The sequence below is a fragment of the Tauraco erythrolophus genome, chromosome 6 (assembly GCF_009769465.1).
Source record: "Tauraco erythrolophus isolate bTauEry1 chromosome 6, bTauEry1.pri, whole genome shotgun sequence".
In the NCBI taxonomy this organism is placed as follows: domain Eukaryota; kingdom Metazoa; phylum Chordata; class Aves; order Musophagiformes; family Musophagidae; genus Tauraco; species Tauraco erythrolophus.
In genome coordinates, this window is record NC_141470.1 from 26,936,334 (window position 1) to 26,960,291 (window position 23,958).

The 23,958-nt window shown below is 46.4% G+C and overlaps 2 protein-coding genes across 2 annotated transcripts; one reads left to right on the forward strand and one right to left on the reverse strand.

Moving 5' to 3' along the window:
• Positions 1–457: 457 nt before the first annotated feature.
• On the reverse strand, positions 458–15,955 carry LOC147528554 (uncharacterized). Its single transcript, XM_086612943.1, is given in 5 exon segments — positions 458–2,221; positions 7,852–8,043; positions 8,394–8,559; positions 8,950–9,141; positions 15,944–15,955. Coding segments are annotated over 5 exon segments (1,164 nt in total). The 3' UTR covers positions 458–1,619.
• Positions 15,956–20,968: 5,013 nt separating this feature from the next.
• Positions 20,969–23,646, forward strand: LOC104377155 (olfactory receptor 2K2). The gene is given in 3 exon segments (XM_009983881.2): positions 20,969–21,095; positions 21,097–21,808; positions 23,593–23,646. Coding segments are annotated over 3 exon segments (786 nt in total). The 5' UTR covers positions 20,969–21,075.
• Positions 23,647–23,958: the final 312 nt, after the last annotated feature.

The window sequence follows — 23,958 nt, forward strand, 5'->3', positions numbered from 1 at the left end:
ATTTAGAGGAATTGGTTAGATCGTCTTAGTGGCTCAGAAGAACTGGAAGGATTTTCCTCTGTCGAGGTGAGGCATAGATTGCTGAGGGCAAGTAAAAGGCCTCAGCAGTGGGAGATGCTGGCTCCTGCTCTGTAAAGGGACACTGAAAACACCCATGTGGCTTACACAGCTGAGATGCAGCCACAACTCCACAGGCTCCACGCACACACCCACTTGCACACCTTTCCTGATGGGTGTAATTTCCTCCTAAGCCACGTCCAGCCCCTCACTGTAGCGTAGTAAGCACACAGACTCTGCAGGATGGTAGGGATCAAATCTAAGTTATTTTTCTTTACCAAATTTATATCATACAGAGCCCCTTCCAGGCTCCAATCAACGGTAGAATCGTGTATTCCTGTATTTTTAAGTCTTACACAGCAGTCCAAGTATGTACACAGCCCCCTATTTATGCCAGGTGTTCTTCTCACGGGATGCTGCACGGCCTTGGTGCCGACCTTGCTGCTTGTTTCTTAGTCTCTGGAACATCTTGATATTATTGCAGGGCTCAGAGATGAACAGCAGCTGTGAGAACCCTGTCTTTTCACAGAGCTCAGAATCCTTTTCTCTATTTACAATTCCCCCTTTTTTGTTTGTAGCAACTCCGTTGATTACTAAAGCCACCGCGATGCGTGCTTCTACCTTTTGTGCTCGTGGTATTGCAGTCCAAGGAAACAAACAACACTGGAAATAATATTAACAGCAACCTCCAACAGCAATAAGAATCTGTGTGTATAAGTTAAGGCCAGAGAACTAATTTTTTGGATTAATCTAGGATAAATCTTAACTTGCGTAGTACAGCTTTCTAAAACCTACAATACTATTAAAACAGAGGTTAATGCAAACACATAAGGATAAGAAACACGTATCGCTACAGAGGTATTAGGTAATAACGTTAAATTTGCTTCAGTGGTACTTTTTGCCATGTATACTTGAAACACCTGTCTGTCCAAAATAGCAAGGTTAATCTCTAAGTTTGCTCATGAACGGGGAATAAGACACGTTATATATATGTATTATTTGCAAAAGAGACCAGGAAGACCCCACCATGGAATACTGATGGATGACAGCCATGGTGGAACAGTAAAACAGTCTCGTTACCATCCCAAAATACTCTATGTGGTCTCCAATCTATAATCCAGTCTGTTATATCATTTCATGTTCTTAGGGTTTTGGTTTGCTTGCTTGCTTGGTTGGTTTTGTGTTGTTCGTGGTGGGTTTGGGGTTTTTTTTTGTTTGTGGGTTGGGGTTATTTGTTTGTTCGTTTGTTTTTTTCTGGTTTAAAAATGTTTGTTTAAAAGAAAAAGAGATCTATGCCCAGATGGCCAGGAGAAAGAAAGAAAAAAAAATTCCTCAGTTTTCCCCCCCAAAACATTACTCTGCAATTTACCTCTCCCTTAAGTTTCAGCTTCAATGCTTTATTAAAAAAAAAACAAAAAAACACACATCTTGAACTTTCATTTCCTTTTCCTATGCTGTTAGACCTGAGGAAATTAAGTACCTTGCACTGAAGGGTTGCATGGGATGTGAGAAGAAACTGCAATAAAAATTATTCGCAATATACAAGTATAAAAATATCTTGCTTAGGATTCAGGATCATAAATGTTTGTTGTTTCATAGGTATCTGGGAAAGGTACAGACACATGTCCTGATCCTGTAACAAGAGGTAGAAAGCCAACATATGGTACAACCTTCCAGTAAAGAGTCAGCGTGACTTTCCTGTTTCCCTTGAGACCATTACCGTCACCAAAGAAAAAGTACTTTGACTTCATGTCTTTTAAGACCAGCCTTGGGTGATCTCCTCTCAACATGATCTTGTCCCAAAGGACCACCTGGTTTAGAGCACTGTTTTTCGTTGAATATTCTGCAGACAAATACAGAAACAATTGTTTAACATTCCAGTCAAATATACTCTACAGATTTGCAGTAATGTCAAACGTGACGAATCCCAGATCACTTCTTTCTCTAGGTCCAGTGAAATCTTCTACCATTTTTAGCGTGACCCGGGAGACGGCGATGGTGATGGACACACTGTGCTCCTTGAAGGCGGTGGTGATGAAGCAGCCGAAGGCAAGCGCCACCATCACGCTCAGAGAGAAGGTGAAAAACGAGTTGTCCTGGGACAGCACCGTGTGCACCTTCCCGCTCCGCTTGGCCCACCCGCTGCACTGCACATGCTCCCAGGCTCCATGTCACTATTAGTTTCTTCCGGGAAATTTAACTGCGAGTCTTTTTTGTCTGCATTTGACATCCAACTCTTTGCCACAAGCAGCTATCATAGGATCCCGTAGCAGGGAACCAGGGACAATTATTCCGGACCCATAAAAGCAGTGCAAACTAACTGCGAGGTCTGGACCCTGAACCCCTGGTTGTTAAGAAGTACCTGCAGAGTCCTTAGTGTGTCATTTTGCTCTGTTGTAGCAGTCTGTCCCATCGTAGCAGCAGACGGATCTCCCCACAGCTGCTCACCTCAGTCGACCAGTGACAGGCGGTGTCATTAGTAGTCAGGACGTGCAGTTCGGCATCCTTCTCCGTCCAGCTGGGGTACACCACCGCTGTGCCTCCTTAAGTCGTTCGTCTCTCCAAACCCCATTGGAGCGCTGTTTGTAGCGTAGTAAGCACACGGACTCTGCAGGATGCTAGGATCAAATCTAAGTTTATTTTTCTTTACCAAATTTATATCATACAGAGCCCCTTTCCAGGCTCCAATCGACGGTAGAATCGTGTATTCCTGTATTTTTAAGTTTTACACAGCAGTCCAAGTATGTACACAGCCCCCTGTTTATGCCAGGTGTTCTTCTCACGGGATGTGCACGGCCTTGGTGCCGACCTTGCTGCTTGTTTCTTAGTCTCTGGAACATCTTGATATTATTGCAGGGCTCAGAGATGAACAGCAGCCGTGAGAACCCTGTCTTTTCACAGAGCTCAGAATCCTTTTCTCTATCCACATCTCACCATCGGGGTAAAAATGTTTAAAAGCCAATTATGGGGCTTGAGTTGGATCTGCTCCTACATGTGCTACCTATGGAGCAGCCAGCTAGTGTTGAATTGCAGAGCATTTGCCACTGCAAAGTCACCTCTGAATAAGCTGGACACGGCTCCTTCTGCAAGCCTGCAGCAGCTGGTGGGGATGTGATCCACTGCTGCTTTCCCTGCGCTGTATCTGCTTCTGCCCCGCGTACTCAACAAACTGAGCAAAAGGAGAGAGATCCAAGGCCTTAGAACCCAGTTACCCCTTTTCAAACTTAGTTCACAGCATTTGTGGGGGGAAAAAAAAAGCAATGAAATTGGACAGAGAGAGAAAGAAAATGAGGAAAATAGTCAGCAGGATCTACTGGGTTAAGACCTGACCTTGATATTAATACATAGGATCGGATACGAGGACCACGTCGTCATCTAAACTCAGCAGATGTTGGACCATGACCACAGATAGCAACATTCCGGCAGCCACTAGAACGGTTACAGAACAGGCCACCCACTCCATGCAGTCAGCAAGATAACACGGAAGGGCAGCTGCTGGAGCACGCACTGCTATAGAAGGGAGTATATAAACTCCGTAGCAATCACATCCGGCTGTTTCACACTGCAGCACTGGCTGTGTTGGCAGACGTTCTGCAGAACAGACTAGGGAGAATCATTAAACGCAGGCAGACCATGAGCCTCTGAAACATGGCCATCAGCTAAGGTTTCCTCATGTTTTTTGGTCGGCATGCTGGGTAGATACTCCCACTAAAAGCTGTATTATCAGTCTAGTGTGGTAGCAAGCGATGGCTGTCCACAAAGCTCTCAGACTTTTCTAGGATAGCAGCCAGCTTCATTTCAGGTTTTATACAGCCATAAGAATGCTCTGCCTCGTCTAAGGAATCAGTCCCCTCCCCCCAGTTGCTCTGTGTTATGAGTAGGCTTGCTCAGTCATGCACGGCCACGCTGCCCAAAAACTTGTCTAAATAGGCAGCGATGACCAAGACTGAAACCAGTCAAATCAGGAACTTTCCAGTCCGACACGAAAAAAAAAGAAACAAAAACAAGATTTCCGCGACGCAGCCCGCAGGACAGCAGTAAGGCTCGAAGTAAAGCTACACTGAGCAGCTGAAAGGTTGACACAGCTTGAGGCTGTCAAAAAGAGAAGACTGCGTTCACCCCACACTAGCTTCAGTGTTCACCAGGGCCTCTACAGGCCAGTTCCACTCATGAACCTAGCAGAAAGCAGAAGAGGAAAAATGAACCATTTTTGGCCAGTTTGCAGGGTTGGCTCGGCCGACAGATGGATCTGACAAGCTGCAGAATCAGGTGCAGGGTGGGGAGGACAGCAGGTTGCTAGATCAGCTCAAGCTTTCAGGTTATCCCTTTGTGCTGAGGGTGGACGGGGGCTGCTGGTCCAAGCTCTGAAGCAATGGGAAGCAGAAGGTGGGGGGGAGACAGAAGCGAACTGCTTCAAATGCCACAGCCAGATCCTTGAGAGCTAGTATACACCCTCCCTGAGAGCAGAGGGTGCTTCCTCGCACCTGCTGCGGCCAGGCCATTTGTGCTCAAAACTGCCTGGGCTATAAATCCTGTGCCTAATTTGGTCCATGTAAAACCCAGTTGCATGTCTGTGTGTGTGTGCGCACACCGTGGTAGCAGGGTTAGGACCTTCAGTGTTGCAGGCCAAATGATGATGAGACGCACCGAGGAGACAGCTCACAGCCAGCCGTGCCTTGGACAGGGACTCGTGCTGAAACGGCAAAGGCTGAACACCTAGAATTTGGTCAAGTCACCAGGACACTAGGGAGTGAAGATGTTAAATCAAGCCCAAAAGGGAAGCGGCTGTAATGAGTTCTCTTACAGCACATTTCTCCAGTCAGGAGGTGCAGATTGAGCAAGAGGCTGACATCAGCTAAAAGAACAGGATGGTGGAGGGAGTGGCTCAGATGTTAAACCATGTGAATGTTACTTAGGACACCGCGTAAAACATAATTTCTGATTGGGAAGAAAAATTAGACAAGAGTTGCAGCATTGTTACTTAATCCAGGAAACTTTGGCAGTAAAGTTCAGCTGTACGAACTGGCTCAGCATGACCACACAAAAAAAGCTACCAGCCTCTTACTGGAATTCTAAGTGACTGCATCCCTAGCCACAGCGAGGCTTACCTAGCGGTGAAGACTGCCTGACATCGGCAATTCCTACCTCTTTCCCTGCCCTGTCGCCTCAATAGAGCAGAACTTCCCTGGAGAAGATGCTGTGTCACGTCCAGGTCCTTGCCCAGCATGGAGCACGCGCCCCAGCCCTGCCTCACTCATTATCCGAGTGCCTCAGTTTCAGAAGCAAGGGTCAAACAGATTTTCTGTCAAACCTCGTGCTTGTTTAACTCCTGCTCTTATCACACAGCTCTTTGATCCGTCAGTTTAAGTCCACAGACGAGGAAAGGTTGTCTCACTGCCCTGTTAAAAAAACATTTTGGATTTAAGATACCCTATGAGCCAGAACTGCCCATGTATACTTTGCCAGCCGTTATGACTGCTTTAAGGAGTAGACAAGTTGTATTTGCTGATCCTGCTGTTGAGCCATAGAGTAGCATTAGGGCAGCACACGAGTCCTTAGAAAAGATCTCCTCCGTTTCCCTAACAGAAGCTCACTTGTAAGTAAAGCCTGTGTTTACTCTGATGCTTTCTTCATCTTTTCATATACTTTGGAGTCACTGGGGTCCTATGTCCCCTCCCTGTAAACGTGAACCTAGCCTAGTAAAGGAAAGAAGAACATCTACTTCCAGTGTTTGCTACTGAAAATCCTTCTCCTTTGCATCATCACCTTAGTCCTGCTCATAAGGTCCTGTGTCATCACAAACTTCCTCAGGTGGGAAGGGTTCCCTACCTTCTTGCTGTATGTTAGAGACTGGAAAAGCAAATCAATCAGGAAGCTGATCAGTACAGGAGAAAGGAGCGCTTCCTAAACTACTTCAACCTAAACCAGCCCATAATCCCATCACAGTAATGCAACTGCACAGAGGCCTACAGTAACAAAGCTGACAAGCCAGGAACACAGCTGGAAATTGAGGGGACTGAAAAGGAGGAAGGAAGGGGACTGAGAATCCATCTGTTTCTACAGCCACACCCAGCGCAAAAAACACCAGTGCATGGAGAGACTGAGGAACGGGAAGAGAAAGTGACACCCTCTTTAGTTCCGATCAACTGGAAACTTTCTCTTCTTGCACTAAGTCCCTCAGAAGTGCCTTCTTCCAGAAAACAATTGGTAGGAGACAGTTCTACCTATTTCCCCATATCACCCCCCAGCCATAATCAGACAGACCTCTTACTGTTTCAAACAGTTTCTGCTTTCCACTTAGTTAGGAATATTGCGCTTGAGCAACAGCACCTACGAAAGCAACCAAACCCTAAGGGCTAGGAATTGGGAAGCAGAGGGAATCTATTTCTGACCAGCACATGACCTTTGTTCATCTTCCTTCTTGAGAATGAGATAACATTTCATTTTCAGGCAGCATGTTTTGTCTGACATCTGCAGCAACCAAGATAAGAAAGGCACTGTTCGTTTGCCAAAAGCAAATTTTAAAAAGCATTTTTTCACTTGTGAAAACTGCTGGATTGTCCTTGTGTTACATCACAAGTCAGGGGATATGTGAAAGGTTACAGGACTTAGCTTTAATTTCAGAGTTCAGTTGTCCTGCGAAGAATGCTATCCTTTACAACTCCTTCTAGGAAGATTTCATATTAACATTCCCATCTTGCTTACAGCATGAGGATTACAGTCAACAACTCACACACTGAGAAGTTGGTACAACTCCCAGCACTCCTCTTCTTCCTCCCATTTCAGCCCCTTCCCCCCTAAAATGCAGCAGTTTAATAGAATTTGGGGGAGGGTGGAAAGATAACAGAAAGCTGCCAACTGCCAGTAGTGTCTTCCAGGATCATTACTGTTGCAGAGCTAACACACCTGCCTAATCCTGTCATGGTAAAGCAAGAAAGCTCATTTTCCTATAAGTACTTTCCACTTCGTTGGTCTTCATATACATTAGCTCTGCTTCCTCAAGCTGTACAACCGTGTCATAACTCATCTGAGTCTTCTTTCCCTTAGCAGAACCAATCTGAGTGACATTCCCACCTCATCTGACTGCCTAAGGCTGCCTGGAACATCAGGGCATCTCCCTGCTCTTGAGCCTGCGCCAGCCTGTGACCCAGAGCTCCTCCAGCTCACTGTGACCTCAACTTGCCATTACAGCGAGCAAGCACACCCTGCCAGGCGGCGGGGCCCAAGAAAGTCGCCAAGCAGACACCAAGATGTCAGGAGCAGGCAGCCACATAAGTACTCATACCAGCTTTAGGCCTCTGGTGTCCGTGTCTCTGCCCCTCAGGGGAGAAAGGAAACAATGAAAAATGGGAGAGGAAGGCTGGGCGCAGCACCAGACCTGCCGTTCCCCTCCTTCCAGCCCTGCGGCTCACCACGTTCACCCCCGTGAGCAGCAGGAACACGTGAAACAGAAAACAGCACTCACCCCGCAGGCACCTCCTCACCCACCGGGGCCGGGAGAGAGAGGGGCCAGGCCGGCCAGGGGAGGGCAGGGCAGGGCAGGGCAGGGCAGGGCAGGGCAGGGCAGGGCACGGCACGGCACGGCACGGCACGGCACGGCACGGCACGGCACGGAACCACCGCAGCACCCGGCCGTCACCAGCCGCCAGGTCTGCCCCGGGCCAGCCTCCCTCCGGGCAACAGCGGGCAGCTCGGGCCAGACCTGCGGACCGAGAAGGAGCGTACGCGCCGCTGTGGCCCCGAGGGGGCCGGCGGGCGGGAGCGCCGGTGAGGCCGGGGCTGGGGGAGCCCCACCTGCGCTGCCGCCGCGCGGGCCGCAGGGGGCGCTGCCGGCCGAGGAGCGCCCATCTGAGCCAATCGGAGGGCTTCGTGAGCGGGTGCGCGGGCGCATGCGCCGCGGCCCCAGAGCATCCTGGGAATTGTAGTTCTGGCAGGGCGGAGTAGGGTGTCCACCACTACCGCTCTCAGCGCGGCCGCTGCTGGGGCCTGGGGGAAGCCCCCTGCGGTTCGGCGGGCCGGGTCGCGTATAGTTCTCTTCCTCAGGGTCACTTGAGGACCTGCAGAGTATTTTCCGACGCCCCCCAGTGCTGCCGCAGGTTGTGTGGGGGCGCCGGCTGACAACAGACCGGGGCGGGAGTCCCGGGCCCTGCCGGGCCGGCCCGCTGCCGCCGTGGGGATCGGCTCTGGGTGTCGAGGGGTGATGACGTCGCTACGGCGCCGCCGTGCGGCGAGGCGGCGCGCGCAGCATGTTGGGAAGGGAGAGGAAGTGGCCGCAGTGGCGCCGGAGGCGTCTGTGCGGAGAGCGCGGCTTGTGGCCGTGCTGGTGCCTGACATACCTCTGCCTGAGGTGGGCGAAGGAGGGCCGGGGGCAGCCAGGACGCCCTCAGCTCCCTCGGCTGGGGTCTGCAAGTGCTGCCAGGTGAGGAGACCCTCAGCAGCCGGCTCGCAGCCAGCCGGGCCCCGGGCTGCCCTGTGCGGGGAGTCCAGCCAGGGGGACGCGGCCTGCGCGTCGCAGGGACGGGGGTGACATTTATCAGTAGTGCATGCACGCAGATGGCAGCCAGGATTTAACAAGGTCCGAGATTTAACAAACTCCCAGCTAAGCATTTGCGTGGTCACCCCTCTGGTGAGACACTGAGGAGTCCCCGTTGGCCGGGCTGGCCTCAGCCTCCACCTCCTCCCCAGAGCAGAAAGGCACCGTTTCCAAGGTGCCACCATTCACCACATCCAAAACTAGCCCACTGATGACGCCAGTTCACCATGACTGGCAGTAACAAGCAATAGGATGAGTGGAAATATCCTCAAGTTGCACCAGAGGAGATTTAGATTGGATATTGGGAAAAATTTCTTCACCAGCATGGTCAGACCTCTGCTGAGATAAGCTCCAGCTACCATGGAGGTGCAGATCCTGCAGGACATGGCAACAGTGTAGAGAGGAGAATGACATATGGCCATATAGTGGTCATAGGCCATCACAGCCAAAATGAGGCACTCGGCATCGGTGAAGGCAGCAAAGAGAAACGTGTGTGTTGCACAGCCAGTTAAAGAAATGATCTTCTGCTGTGCCAACAGATTCACCAGCATCTTGGGAACAATGGCAGGTGAACAGTTAAGGTCTAAGAAAGATAAATTGCTGAGGAAGTAGTACACAGGGGTATGAAGGCAGGCCTTGAGCTGGATGAGTACAACAAGACCAGCATCCCCCACCAAAGTGGTGGTGTAGGCAGCATCATAGAATGGTTTGGGTTGGCAGGGACACCTTCCACTAGACCAGGTTGCTCAAAGCCTCATCCAGCCTGGCCTTGAACACTTCAGGGATGGGGCAGCCACAACTTCTCTGGGCAAACTGTTCCAGTGCCTCACCGCCCTCAAGAGTGAGGAATTTCTTCCTTGTGTCTAATCTAAATCTCCCTTCTTTCAGTTTAAAGCCATTGCCCTTGTTCTATCACTACATATCTTTGTAAAAAGTCCTTCTCCAGCTTTCTTGCAGGCCCTTTAGGTACTGGAAGGCTGCTAGAAAGTCTCCCCGGAGCCTTCTCTTCTCCAGGCTGAACAACCCCACTTTCTCAGCCTGTCTTCATAGGAGAGGTGCTTCAGCCCTCAGATCATCTCCATGGCCCTCCTCTGGACCTGCTCCAACACTCCATGTCCTTTTTATGTTGGGGGCCCCAGAGCTGAACACAGTACTGCAGGTGGGGTCTCTCAGAGTAGAGGGGCAAAATCCCCTCCCTTGACCTGCTGGCCACACTTCTTTGGATGCAGCTGTCACGGGTTAGGCCGATCCGGCAACCAAACCCTACACAGTTGCTCACTCACCCTCCCCCAGCCCCAGGGATGAGGGAGAGAATTAAAGGAGAAATGGGAAACCCGTGGGTTGAGATAAGAACAATTTAATACAGATAACTACTACACAGTGTAGATGCTCACCACCCCCTCTTATCCGCAGCCTGTCTTGTCCCGAAGCTGCAATCCTGGATGAACGCGAGGCCCTGAAATAGACAGCGAGAGAGAGAGCACTCTGAGAGTCTGAAAGTGAGAGTCCCAGAAGGGAAAAAAGCCCTTCCTTCCAGCTGTCCCTCACTTTTATACTGGGCATGACGCTGCATGATATGGAATACTAATTGGCCAGTTCGGCCCTCAATCTTAAGTTCCACCACAAATCACAAGGGAATCATGGCCCCCTTGTCCCTGCCATGCTCCCCCTTATCCTTTTGTGCTCCTGCACACTGGCAAGAACCCGGCAAGCTGAAAAGTCCTTGAGACCTCAGTGCCAACTACAAACATCAGTGTGCTATCAGCATTCTTCTCAGAGCGACCCTCTGAGTAAAACCAAAACACGGAGCTCTCCTAGCGGCTAGAAAGAAGAGCTGACTCTGTCCCAGCTAAAATCAGGACAGCAGCCCAGGATACGGTTGGCTTTCTGGGCTGCCAGCGCACATTGCCGGCTCATGTTGAGCTTCTCATCCACCAGCACTCCCAAATTCTTCTCCTCAGGGCTGCTCTCAATCCATTCTCCACCCAGCCTGTACTTGTGCTTGGGATTGCCCCAACCCACGTGCAGGACCTTGCACTTCACCTTGTTGAACTTCATGAGGTTCACAGAGGCCCACCTCTCAAGCCTGTCAGGATGCCTCTGGATGGCATCCCTTCCCTCCAGCGTGTTGACCACACCACACAGATTGGTGTCATCAGCAAACTTGCTGAGGGTGCACTCAATCCCACTGTCCATGTCCCTAACAAAGATGTTAAACAGCACTGGCCCCAGCACTAACCTCTGAAGAACACCACTCGTCACTGGCCTCCACTTGGACATCTCTCTGCTCTTTCGTTTGATATTCTTTGCATGGGGATCATCAGTCAACTTAAGTTACTTATCTAAGCCTGACTTCTAGACTACTTCTGTAATCCATGTAGAGAAATACTCGCTCAAATCCTAAAGTATCCAGAGCACAAACATCTGTGTATAGGCTACTGTGGGCATCGCTTGTCTGAGGTCAGGAGAGGACTGTCTATCTCTCTTCTGATCCAATCGTGCTTTCAGGCACCAGTCATATGTCTAGTATTCATCAACTGTCTAGTGTTAGTCAACTATCTCAGATGACTACAGGCTGTAAATCGGTAAAAATACATCTTAAATGCCCAATAAGGAAGGCTGTCAGTGATGTAAATTATCTTTAGATCGAATAAGGGGAATGCGGACTGGAGTTCAGCTCACCTGTGTTGGTATTGTTTCATGAGAGCCAGCAAAAACTTGAAATAGTGATTACCCTCCCTTCATGTCAGCTCCTTCTACTTCTCTTGTAAAGCTGGTTGTTTCATGAGACCATTTTGATGAAATTGCAGTATCCTCTATATTATAGGACCCGTGCTGCTATGGAAAACCATCTAGTTAAAAAAACAGAAAACAAACAAACAAAATAAATTTGGAAGTCCCAGCCATGGATTTAAATAGAAAATGTCACCTAAGATGATGGATCACCACTTACAAATATTTATTTTTTAGCAGAACCAATGCCAGACCACAGCACATCAACTGAAGCCCTTAGGAGCAGCAGAGAAAAGGAGAGCTTTTTGTCTCAAAATACTTCCTTAGGAAATTTAGGAATTACCCTAGGAGATACAGATTTCGCCCCTCTCATAATGAAGCGATCAGAGATAAGTAAATAGAAATTGCCCATTTCCCTGTTAGATACACAGAATTAGAGATAGGGATCTTAGCCACGCAGAAACAGAACGGTTCAGACACACCTGGAACACGATGTTCATATCAGAAAAGGCATTTAGGAGGATGGGTAGCCCCAGCCTGATGTCAAGCTCACTGAACAGACCATGAAAGTCTACTGGAAACCACTGATGTAACAAGTAACAGCGAGGAGCTGTCAAATTAACAGCATCATGATGGACAGCCAGATTTCACGAGTGGTTTGGAGGGCACCAGAGATGGGCAAAACTGGTCGAAAGCGTTGGGCACCCTTTGGGGAGCAGACCCTCACAAAGCCAGCAGTGCCTGGGAACCGTACCAGAAACACCACATAAGACCTGGTTACATTGTATCAGGAATAGTAAATTCAGGTGTGAATGTAGCAAAACTGGAATGAACATGGGGAAGTGATCAGAGAAGATCAGAGGAGACAATGGTGGAGAAACTGAGGGCATCATGTCTGAGGAGGGAAGGGCAAGCAGGGGCAATGACAGAAGAGAGGGTGTTAAAAGGGGCCCTATGCCTGACCACCGCAGCTGGTCCCATCTTCTTATTCAGTTATATTCCCAACTATGTATCTATGACTACTTCTGCCAACAACTGCAGTGTAGAGCTTAGAAATTCTTTTGGGGAAGAGATGCAACTACATGTCAGGTATAAGTGATGAAATTATTCACTGTGGTCAGCTAGGACATCGACCTGCATGAAAACTACCTATCCACGTGGCCATGCAGAGACAGCAGAAAATGCACACACCTAGGAGAACAAGAGCTCCTGGGCACTTCTATGTGATTGGTTGGGAACAGACAGAAAAGAGCTTTAAGGAGAGATGGAGCAGAACATCAGAGTCTAGCCCTAAAACCAAGAAGTTTTGGGAAGAAAAAATGTTTAATATTGAAGATCTTCAGGGATATTTCATACATGGGTCAGACAGACCAAACAGTGTTTTCTTTCAGAGTCTATGGACGTGTAGAAGTAGAGGCATGTTCCTGCAATGTATCCGTGTGGCTACTGTCAGGGAGCTGCAAGGGCCAGCTGGTCCCCAAGGGACAGGGAGCCAAGGCGGACACCAGGGCAGGCGGTGCCTCACTCTTGGAGCACAGACCTACAGGGGCTGAACACAGGATCCGATAACACAGAGCCAAGGGCTGGCAACAGGATCCGATAACAGCCACAGCAAGCAATGAAGTAGGTACAGGGTCCATCCACAGCGTGCCTTCAGGAGCAGGGCGAGATGGACCAGGAACAGGGGTGGAAACAAAGCTGCAGTCTTGATCCAGGGTCCTATCCAGGAGGCAGAGACATGACTGTAGCCAGGCACACCTATAGCTTAGCTAAGGAAGGACAGATGATCCTAGACTGAGCTTAAATGGGTGGTGGGGCAGGGGCATGTGTATGGTGTGGTCCAGGTGAGGCTGACCAGGGCCATTAAATCCTATTAGTGCTCTCCAGGCTCTGACAGCTTCTAGGTGGAGTCGGGAAGCAGTAGTAGGCAGGCTGAATTAGCAGAATAATACCAGTGAGAGGGTGAATCTCTGTCAGAGGAGTGATTCTTCTGGAGAAGTTGAACAACTCATTAAGACTGCACTGATAAGGGCTGCCCTGCACCGTTTAACCCCTCCTTTTGCTTTCCAGATTGAAAAGAACGAAACACAAACCTCACTTTCTGAATCAGCCGAAATACCCGCTTCACATAATAGTAAGTTTTCAAGGATCCACAGCTTTCCAAGTGGAGGAAATACAGTTTCTAATATGTGAAGACGCAAAGTACTTAAAGGGTGGCTACAAAGAGGACGGAGGCCCTCTCTTCGCGAGGACTCATGTGGAGAAGACAAGGGGCACAAGTACAGGTTGCACTGGGAGAGATTTTATCTCAACATAAGACATTTTTATAGTAAGAGCAATTGTTCAGAGGAACAACCTCCCCAGGGACGTGGTAGAGTCCCCATTGCTGGAGGTTTTCAGGATAAAATGGGCAGGGTGCTCAATAATCTCATCTAGGTTCCTTTCCAACAGAAGGTTGGACCAGATGATCTTTCAAGGTGCCTTCCAGCCTGCACTATTCTATGACAATTGTTTGAAGTGTCACCAAAGTAATAAACACTACTCCATGTGTGCGTGCACACGTGTGCATGTCCAAGGTGAATGATAGTTGTATATTAGTCTTTAATCTCCTTGTTCTCAGTGTTTGTGTGGCTCTATGGATTGCACTGCGTCTAAACAGCTCATCTCAAAGTTCTGTGTACATAAGTATTTAAGAGAGTAAAAAGACTTTCAGTGGAAAACAGCCCACTTGGAGGAAATGTGGTATCTTGGCAAAACATCATTAGATTTACTCAGCTACCTTCTGCAGTAGGAGTCTTTGGTTTGAAGTTTTGAAAGTCCTTGATTCCAGATTTATAATGCCACATGGGTATGAGGAAGGTGGTTGCGGCAGATATGTGCATCTTTGCATGTAACTTTGGGCAACCTGATCTAGTGAAAGATGTCCCTGCCCATGGCAGGGGGAGTTGGAAGTAGGCGATCTTAAAGGTCCCTTCCAACCCAAACCATTCTGTGATTCTACGATTCTGCGATTCTATCTTTTGTAAACAGAATTTTAAAAAATAGGCAGGAAAGGGAGGAGAGAATGGCACTGAAACACTGAACGCTAACTTTTTGAGCCCCAAAGTCTTGGGAATTTAAAGCCAGAACTACAGCCCAACCCGAATTTCACAGCTGGATAGCATTTTTAAAGGAGAAAAATAAATCGTTCACGACCTCTTTCATGTTGCACATTTTCATATGTGACAGCACCATACAAAAGACAGATAGGAAAATCTGCCCTGGTTGCATTGCAGACGAGAAAAAAACCACATTAATAATATATTTGAATTTTGCTTATTTCTCCTTAAGAAACACCTTCTCCACAGCAAACACGGAGAAGTGAGAAGACGGATTAATACTCACAACTCAGCCATGTTCTTGTGCACTGGTTCTTCGTTTTGGGTAACATACACTTTGGCAAGGATACAGGGTATGAGAAATTGATTATGGCAGAGATTATCGGAGTGGCTCAGGAGGCCTATTAAACCATCTGCAACTGGTCTGTATGATTATAATAAGCAGTAAAGTCAGTGTCTTTGTCGAGGTTTCAGTTGAAGTTCAATAGCAACTTGCATACGAAAGTTTTTTGAAGGCACATCAAGAATTTCAGGAATCCTTTATCTTTAGAAGTAGACACGTGAAAATGGTTCACTTTCATCCCTTACTGGTTATGTGAGATTAGCCAGGTGCACAAAATGGGTGAAGTCTGGTTTCAGTGGCAAATGTTTGTCGTGGTTTTTGGACTGAGAGTCGAGACAAGAACCGAAAAGGGAGCACCCACTAACCATGGTCTCGGGCAAAACATGACTCAGGCTTTCTTCATAAAAAACAAAACAATTTATTAACAGTTACTAAACAAAAGACAAAAGGGAACGAAACCGGTTACTTGAGAGGAGAAAGAGAAAACAAGGCCCGATCTTAAAACAACACCTCCCCACCCCCTATTTTCCTTTCGTTCCTGGCTCTGTCTTCCCCCCAGCGGCGCAGGGAGACAGGGAATGGGGGAGTACAGGTCAGTTCATCCATGTTGTTCACTGCCGCTCCTTTCTTAAAGGAGGAGGAGTCTTTACACCATTTTTCCCTTGCTTCGGTGGATCCCCTACTCACAAAGAAAAAAGTCCCCAACTTTTCCAAAGTAAGTCCTGCCCGCAGGATTGCAATCCTCCCCATGGATCGCACCAGTTCGGGCTTACCAGTCTCGGCCTCTTAGGGAGCTGCTGCCACTCGCGTCGGCGTGGGTCGTCCCACGGTCTCCAGATGCCTCCACGACCTCGTCGTGCATTCCATGCCCCATTATCAACAGTACCTGGTCGCGCATCCCCTGCTCCACGACCCTCTCCTGGGCTCAGGGCATCTCCTTCCCGACGTGGGTTTCTCCACAGGCCACGAGTGGGTCGCTGCTCCGCCGAGTACACCCTGGCTGCAGGGGGCGCCTGCCATCTCACACCGATTTGCAATGGGAAGCCTCAGCTCCAGTACACCTCCTCCTGCTCCATCTTTGCTGACCCGGTCGTTGTGGTTGTCTTCTCTTAGATATTAATCCTCTCTTTGTTTGTATTCTTCTCTTTGTTTGGAGGGGAGCTCATTCCAGAAATTCACCTTCTGCACCATGGTGCGGAAGAGCACATCAAAGAAGACCTGTATTTGTAGAGATGTCAGTGAGCAACTGCAGGGAAAGAGTGGAGATTCTCCTGAAGCAGCAGTATAAAAATAAAAGATCACCAAACAGAGCTTGCCAACATTTTCCTGCCTGTTTGAGCCGCCGTTCGATAACGGTGCTGTCTGTCCAGCTGTTCCAACAGGGCAGCCTCACTGGTAAGAATAGGAGAGTAACTGCAGTGGGAGACGAATCGGCCCAGGATATCAATTTCTGATGGCAGCCAAAAATAGATGTTCAGAGAAAGAGTATCAGAAACTGGTGTGAGTATATTATGATCCTTCCCTGTTAATATTTTCTCCAGCTCTAGCAACGAAAATTGCAGCTGTCTAACATAGCTGCCTCTTTCTAGGTCGTAGGCACAAGACAAAAACAAAACATGTCTCGTTTTTTGAGGGACACCTTATGGATGAGCACCTAGCTCAGGGGCTTACAGGTGATGACCTCTCCTCAGAGATGGAGTGCACCTCTTTATCCTTGGCTGAAGATGCTTACATTCCTAAAGGAAGCAGGTCCAAAGTGAGGTCTTACTTCCTTTCAGGCCTCCAAAATTTTGAATGAACCTTGGCATACCTCATCCGGCACAGACACCTCATCAAAAATGTGTCATAAAACAAACTTAGTCACTGAGTCCAAATTTTTTGCAGTTCAAACAGCATGAAGTTTGAAAAACAACTCAAACATATTTGCTGAATCCTGTGTGGTTCCCTCTGAAGCCCTTCTGACTTCTTGAGATGTCCATCATGCGTCCAGGCAGATGGGACAGAGATGAATACCTGGTGCTAAAGGAAACTATCTAGACTGTCCATTCCCACCCCACCGGGCCCTTGGGAAGTCGTTTCACCAAATACAGGTATTTATCCTCCTCTTTCCAAACAGAGAGATCAATCACTAGAAATGCTGTTTCCTCTGAGCTGAATATGGAGGAACCGTAGTTTCCCTTTTGCTCTGAAAATGGCAATTTTCCCTGTTACCTATAGAGAAAGTTAGTAGCTTAGACTACATAACTAACTTTGGCACATCTGAAGAGGATTTCACCTTATGAGATGTCTTCAGATCGAAATTGGGAGTATTGGTATGTTTCAGCCTCACAGAAGTCAATTGGCTCCAATAGGAATAACTGGATAAAATTCCATGTTTAGACAATCCTCTAAAAATCCCACAAATCCATTAAAATATTTGGCTCTTAAGATTTGAAGTGTAACGTATGGTTCACCAAGTCATGAACACTCAATTTTTAAAACTTTTGCCAAAACTGCAATTGTTTATGACGTAAGTACTTAAAATTATACTTTGGCTTGTGCTTACAAGAAGATGATTGCAATGCTACCTCTGGGACCACTTCCCTTTGGCATTTAAAATTGGTTATGGTGTCTCAAAAGGGAAATTTTGAAATGGGATTTCAATTCTTCCACTACTTTGCTCTCACTTGAATGAGCTAAATTATTATAAAGGACTAAGCTACTTGCGTTTATTTCTTACCTACAGACCTCTAACAATGCCTGGAGATTGGGCACAGGGTGTCTGCAATTTTCTTTTGTGTATTCTACCTCGGTATTCTGTTTATGGATGAGTTTTAACCTTCTTGCAGATTGGACATTTTCAGGTACAGAAAAAAGCATTTTTTTAATTTTACAAATCTTGAACAGAGATATGTCAGGGATTACAAGGTATTTAATCTATATCAGAATTTAGGTAGGTCCAAGCATAATGATTTCTCTAAGAAACCTCTTTTAACCTTGAAACAAAACACGTACTTTTTTTTGTCTGCTTTTTCTCACCTCGAAAACATAAATGACTCTCATCCTTCAAATTGCTTTGAAATCAAAAGCCGTAAAATTTGGAGCTTGTGCTATCTATTACTGTCCATAATATAAGGAGATGATTTTTGGAAGTAGGTAAGTGGTGTAGAAGCACAGAGCTCAAGTCCATGGAACTTCTCATGAGCCACTTGATCTCAGATACTCCAAAGTATTTAGAAAACTAAATCTTGTAGAAAATCCCATTCTAGTTATTCATACTATTGCTCGAGAAAATTTCCCTTCTTGTTCCCAGAGGCTTACAGTTTTCAGACCCTGAAGGATGTTTTTTTGATGTGGTATGATATTCATCGAAAACATTACCACAACCAGTTTACTGAGAGCAAAGTTTAATTGGTTTTTTGCCTATGCAGTGTAATTATGTGAATTATAAACACCTGAACAGAATCAGAAGCTGAATGTAGTTGTTTATGTTGGCACAGGCTTTAAAATGATTGTGCATATATGTGCTTAAATGAGAGAAAGATATCTCTCAAGTTCTACATCCTTTTTAAGAAAGATGCTGAATTTCGTATTATTCAGGTTCTTATAGCTGACATCATAACTGATAGAGTCCACCTGGACTAGAGAGTTCATGTCTTGAATAAGAATGGATTAATCTCATCAACATCAGAGATCAGACCCCCCCTCACCGGAATTAGGTATTTACAGGAGCTGATTGCCACATTTGCACAGGTGCCAGTGAAAAGCTGGTTGATACAGTTGATACAAGTCTTCTGCAGCTCTTTTATTGTTTGTGTTTGTCCCATACAGATGTATTGGACAACCATAGTGTACCTAAACCGGCAACAAGGATGCTGATGCTTCAGCACCCTAATCCTTCCTTTCAAGTACGGAGGGATGCACCTGCCTTTGAGGACTTGAAGATAGGTTGCCGAGCAGTCTGGGCTCCCTGGGCCGCAGTGGAGACGGAGTCCTCCAGTTGTATGGCTGCAGTGATAGCTCAGCATCTCACCTACCTGAGGTTGGTAACCTTGGGTGAGGCAAACTGCCTCCTTGATTTGAGCTTTCTAGGATTATTTCTCAGCCTCCCTTCCAGAACAGTTTCTGTTTGGAAGATGCTTAATTTTGCAACATTTTCCCTTGACAGTGTAATTGCTAATTGAGGTTGGAGGGTCTGCTTGGTCTTAAAACATGAGATAGGATTCAGTCTCAGGTTAAGGCATCAGATTTAGGCATCTACCTAGAAACATTTACATGTAAGTTATACATCTAAATTTCTGTCATGAGTGGGGAATAAAACTGGTGTCAAGGTTAAGTGCAAAAAGCTACTCAGGTTCATAGAATGGTTTAGGTTGGAAGGGACCTTCAAGATCATCTAGTTCCAACCCTCCTGTAACGGGCAGGGACACCTTTCCCCAGATCAGGTTGCTCAAAGCCCCATCCAACCCGGCCTTGAACACTTCCAGGGATGGGGCAACCACAACTTCTCTGGGTAACCTGGTCCAGTGCCTCACCACCCTCAATGTAAAAAATTTCTTCCTTGTGTACAATATTAATCTCCCCTCTTTCAGTTTAAAGCCATTGTCCCATTGTGGAGAAACCTTTTGGCTGCTGCAGCATCCTGTGAAAGTTCTTTCCCTATGCAGGCTAACTAAGAAACACCTGTAGCTCGTTACACTGGGAAAGTTGCCTGAAACAGGTGCTGTAGCATTCAGCCCATCACTCTGGGAGATGGATGGTCAAGTGACCAATAGCCTTGACCCATCTAGCAAACCACGTGACTCCTGACTATTTAAGGCAGGGTGTTTGGTCCTAAGGGCGAGGCATTTCCTCCTGAGCCTTGGAGGAGTGTGGGCCTTCGTTAGAGTAGAGCCCTGAAGCCTTTGCATTAGAACATTGGTCTGCTTGGAGCCGCCTGAAGCCTTCAGCTGCGACATCCCTTGTCCGTCACTACACGCCCTTGTAAAAACTCCCTCTTGAGCTTTCTTATAGGCCCCCCTTTAGGTACTGGAAGGCTGCTAGAAGGTCTTCCCGGAGCCTTCTCTTCTCCAGGCTTAACAACCCGACTCTCCATCCTGTTTTCACAGTAGAGGTGCTCCAAACCCTCGGATCATCATCCATGGCCCTCCTCTGGACCACTCCAGCAGCTCCATGTACTTCTTCCATTGATTGTATCAGCTAGACATCAAAATAATTTGTTGAGCTGTAGCAGCCTGGCACCACCTGAGACATCCCAGTGTGTCCTGTCATTTGCCCAATTTTCATTCCAGAGGAGCACAAGCCCTCCAGCATCCCTGCATCAAATGTGATGGCCACCTTCAGATGCCTCAGGTACCCTACAGTTTATCAAGTGACATTTATTAGCGTCTGTCACAACGTTATTAATGTAGGCATTCTGCTACTCTCCTTTTTTCCTGCACGAAGACTCGGGATCCAGCAACCGTGACCATATACTACTTGGAAACTTTCTTGTCATAGTAGATCTTAACACATCTTAGACAATATTGTGTAAAGACAGAACATGGACAGTAGGAGCTATAGTGATGAGAATGCCATAAGACCCTAGACATACGTTAAGGTGGTTGGACATATTTAATTTCTTAGATGTGGTATGCATGCTGAATTTTGGCTTTATTGCAGGAAAAGGATTCAGGTCTATGGATTATTGTCCAAAACGTAGATCTGTGTCATAATCAGAGTGTCTGAAGGATTGTTTCACTCCAGAAATCTGTTTTGTATTTCTTCCCATGATAATTTTTAGAACTGGAATTTTAACACAATCTTTTGATATAACATTGAATTTTGATTTTCTAAAGAGGATAGTAACTCTGTTGAGCATTAAAATGTGTATAAATTGGGCATTCCTCTGTTAAATCTGCATAGTTAGACCTCAACCAACATGAACAGGGTTCAGTGAATGTGCATGAGAAAACTTTCTCAATGTTTTCTCATTTTCTCTGGTCACCATAATATGGTAATATACAATGGATGGTATGTTGTGTCTGGTACATTATTTTCCACAGCAGATTCTTCTCCCCTTCAGAGAGAAATATAGCTCTCGTTACACTTATCTTGCAACAGATTTGAGTTGACTTTGTTACCATTTCTTATCTTGACAGTTAAACCACTGGAATAATAATGGCCAGGGAAAACCAAGCATAGTGACCAGAATTCATCTTTCAAGGCTTTTCCTCCCAGCCAAGGACACAGGCTGTTCTTTTCATAGTGTTCCTGGTTTTTATCTGTTCACAATTGTTGGGAACATCACAATCATTACAGTGATCAGAGCTGATTGCCAGTTGCAGTCACCCATGTACTTTTTCCTGCTAACCTGTCCTTCTGGATATCTGCTATGTCTCCAGCAACATCCCCCAGATGCTGCTGAACCTCTTGACCAAGAAGAGGACCATCTCCTTCTCTGGATGTGCTGCTCAGATGTATTTCAGTCTAGCTTTTGGCATGACAGAGTGTCTTCTGCTTGGGGTCATGGCCTATGATCGATATATGGCAATATGTCACCCCTTGCTCTACACCACTGTCATGAACAGGAAGGTTTGCATTCACATGGTCGCAGCTTCCTGGACCAGCAGCCTGCTGAGCTCCACAGTCATAAACAGCCTCACTTTACGGCTGCCCTTCTGCGGGCCTGACATCGTGAACCATTACTTCTGCGATGTGCTAGCAGTGCTGGCCTTGTCCTGTGCCGACACTGCCCTCATGGAGTTGGTTATCTTTATCTTCAGCATCATCATAATCTTCATCCCCTTTCTTCTGATCATCACCTCCTACGCCCATATCCTTTCTGCCATCTTGAAGATTCAGTCTGTACATGTGCAATCCAAGGCCTTCTCCACCTGTGGATCCCACCTAACAGTGGTAACCATATTCTACGGGACAGCCATCTGCATGTACATGAATCCCAATTCAAGGCCTCCACAGGACAGGGACAAAGTGGTTGCACTGTTTTACACTCTTGTAGCCCCAATGCTGAACCCCTCATATGACAGCCTCAGGAACAAGGACATGAAACGTGCCCTGAGAAGGGTAATGAATAGACCCAAATCCCTGTTTGTTTAAAGGCTTTTCAGGGATTGATAGTATTTCATTTAGTGTTAGGTAGTCCTGCGAGGAGCAGGGATTTGGATTCAGTGATCCTTATGGATCCCTTCCAACTCGAGATCTTCTGTGATTCTATTGCATTTAGTTCTGAGTTGAAACAATGCTCAGATGTGATTATTTCAATTGTCCTAGACTTATTTTTACAAAGACTGAGACGAAGTCATAAATGTGCCAGCACTGAAACCAGCACTGAAACAAAAAGACAGTGCATACAAATAACTTTCTAAATGACATTTGGGATTTGGCCTAAAACCCAGAAGCTAAATAAAGACATTGCGACTTCGGCCTGCCTTGGTCTGGCAATTCATTTAAACTAAAAGTGGAAAATGTCAATAGCATCATGACAAGAAAGAACAAAAAAGAAAAAAAAAAAGAAGAAAAAAATAGCTAAAGAACTGTGAGAAAAATTAAGTGCTTTATATAAAGCTTAAAATGTATTTTGCTTCTGAAGGGTTTCATAATTAACTTCCCAGTGTACAAACATTTAAGTTATGTTGCCAACATGAGCTGCTGCTGTGATTTCTCTTAATTCCTGAAGATTTCTCAATGTCTGTTACGTTGGTTAGCAAACAAAACTGCCATCTTCTCCAATAGAGAGTGCAGTTGTTTGCAACTAATATTTATCCCCTCGCACTGTGAGCATTTTCTCAACGCTGTTTCCATAACCTGCTTTGCTCCCTCTATAACTGATTTCTGCCCCTCTTAATTCCTACTGCATTTCAGTCCAACTCTGGGTCCTCATGAGCCAAGATCTTTCCGTTTTATTTTGTCATGTGGACAACTGACAGTAGATTATTTTTTTTTCTGATTTGAGTGAGACATAATCAGATCTGAATATCAGAAAGGGGTTTTCTTTCTGTAACTCAAAGACAAATCTTTAGGTTTTAAGTAACCCAGGCAAGATAAAGAATATTTCAGAATTCCTCTGAACTTACTGACAGCTAAACTTACCTTTTTAAAGATACTCTTTGACCTCGCATTGATGCAACACAGGCAGGTTTGTCCCCCACTCACAACACAGGTGGGTTTGCTCCCCACTCACTAGCTTTCTCAGTCATGGACGAGTGCGCGTTCTGTCTTCTGTGGTGTGGGTTTATTTGTTACTCAGTGACATTACAGCCAAAATCTGGATGCTCTTGGATGCCATTGTAATTCCAATTTTGTGTCTGAATCCCCCACTGACTGCAGAGGGTGAACGCCTCTCTGTAGGCTGATCAACCTTCATATGTAGACATATTGATGACTAACGTTAGATGAAGTCATTCAAGCCTAGAGAGAAACCCACAGAAAGTCCTTCCCCAATGGACTTCAAATTCCTAAATAAACCAACACTTGAAAAGAAAGCAAGAAACAAACCCATATGACATCTAAGACATGTACAGCCAAAGCGATAGAGCATCTTTAAAGGCAAAATCTTGTCTTCCACTTTTAATTTTGTGGTCCAAACTATTCTGCTCTAAGAAACATCATCCAGCCTTATCCCTTTTTTCCTTCTGCCTGTCAAGTTAACCATCACCAGAAGCACCTGAGGAACGTATCAGGAAAACTAGATCAATTATATGGAAAGTTATAACACAGTGGGACACAGCTGACTTTCTGGCATCTAAAGATGGGAGTCAACTCACATGTTTTTAAAAATCCGTAGTGAAACATCTAAGTCTAAGCTAGCTCCCAAGGCTCTGAGGCAGTTCGCTGGGCTCCCTGTGTAGTCAGTGGGCAGAGAAACTCATCCCATGCTACAGAGACTAAGAAAGTACCAGTGAATTATCTATAAACGAGGGGAGAAGACAACAAAACAGCTCATTCATAGTCAGTGTCAGATGAACTTCAGCTTTTATAGACACAAGAATGCCTGTAACCTTACAGGTGTGCAAACACACGCAACCTTACCCAACATGTCTGAGGTTTAACACACCTAAAGGTAACAATTGTCCCAAATACACAAATTAGTGATTATAATTTTGCAGTGCACGTTCTTTTTTTAATGTTTGCCAACACAAAACAACAAAACCTAATAGGCAGGATTTGTACTCATGTGGTTTCCTCTGCAATCAAGCAGAAAGTGGAGTCCCAGC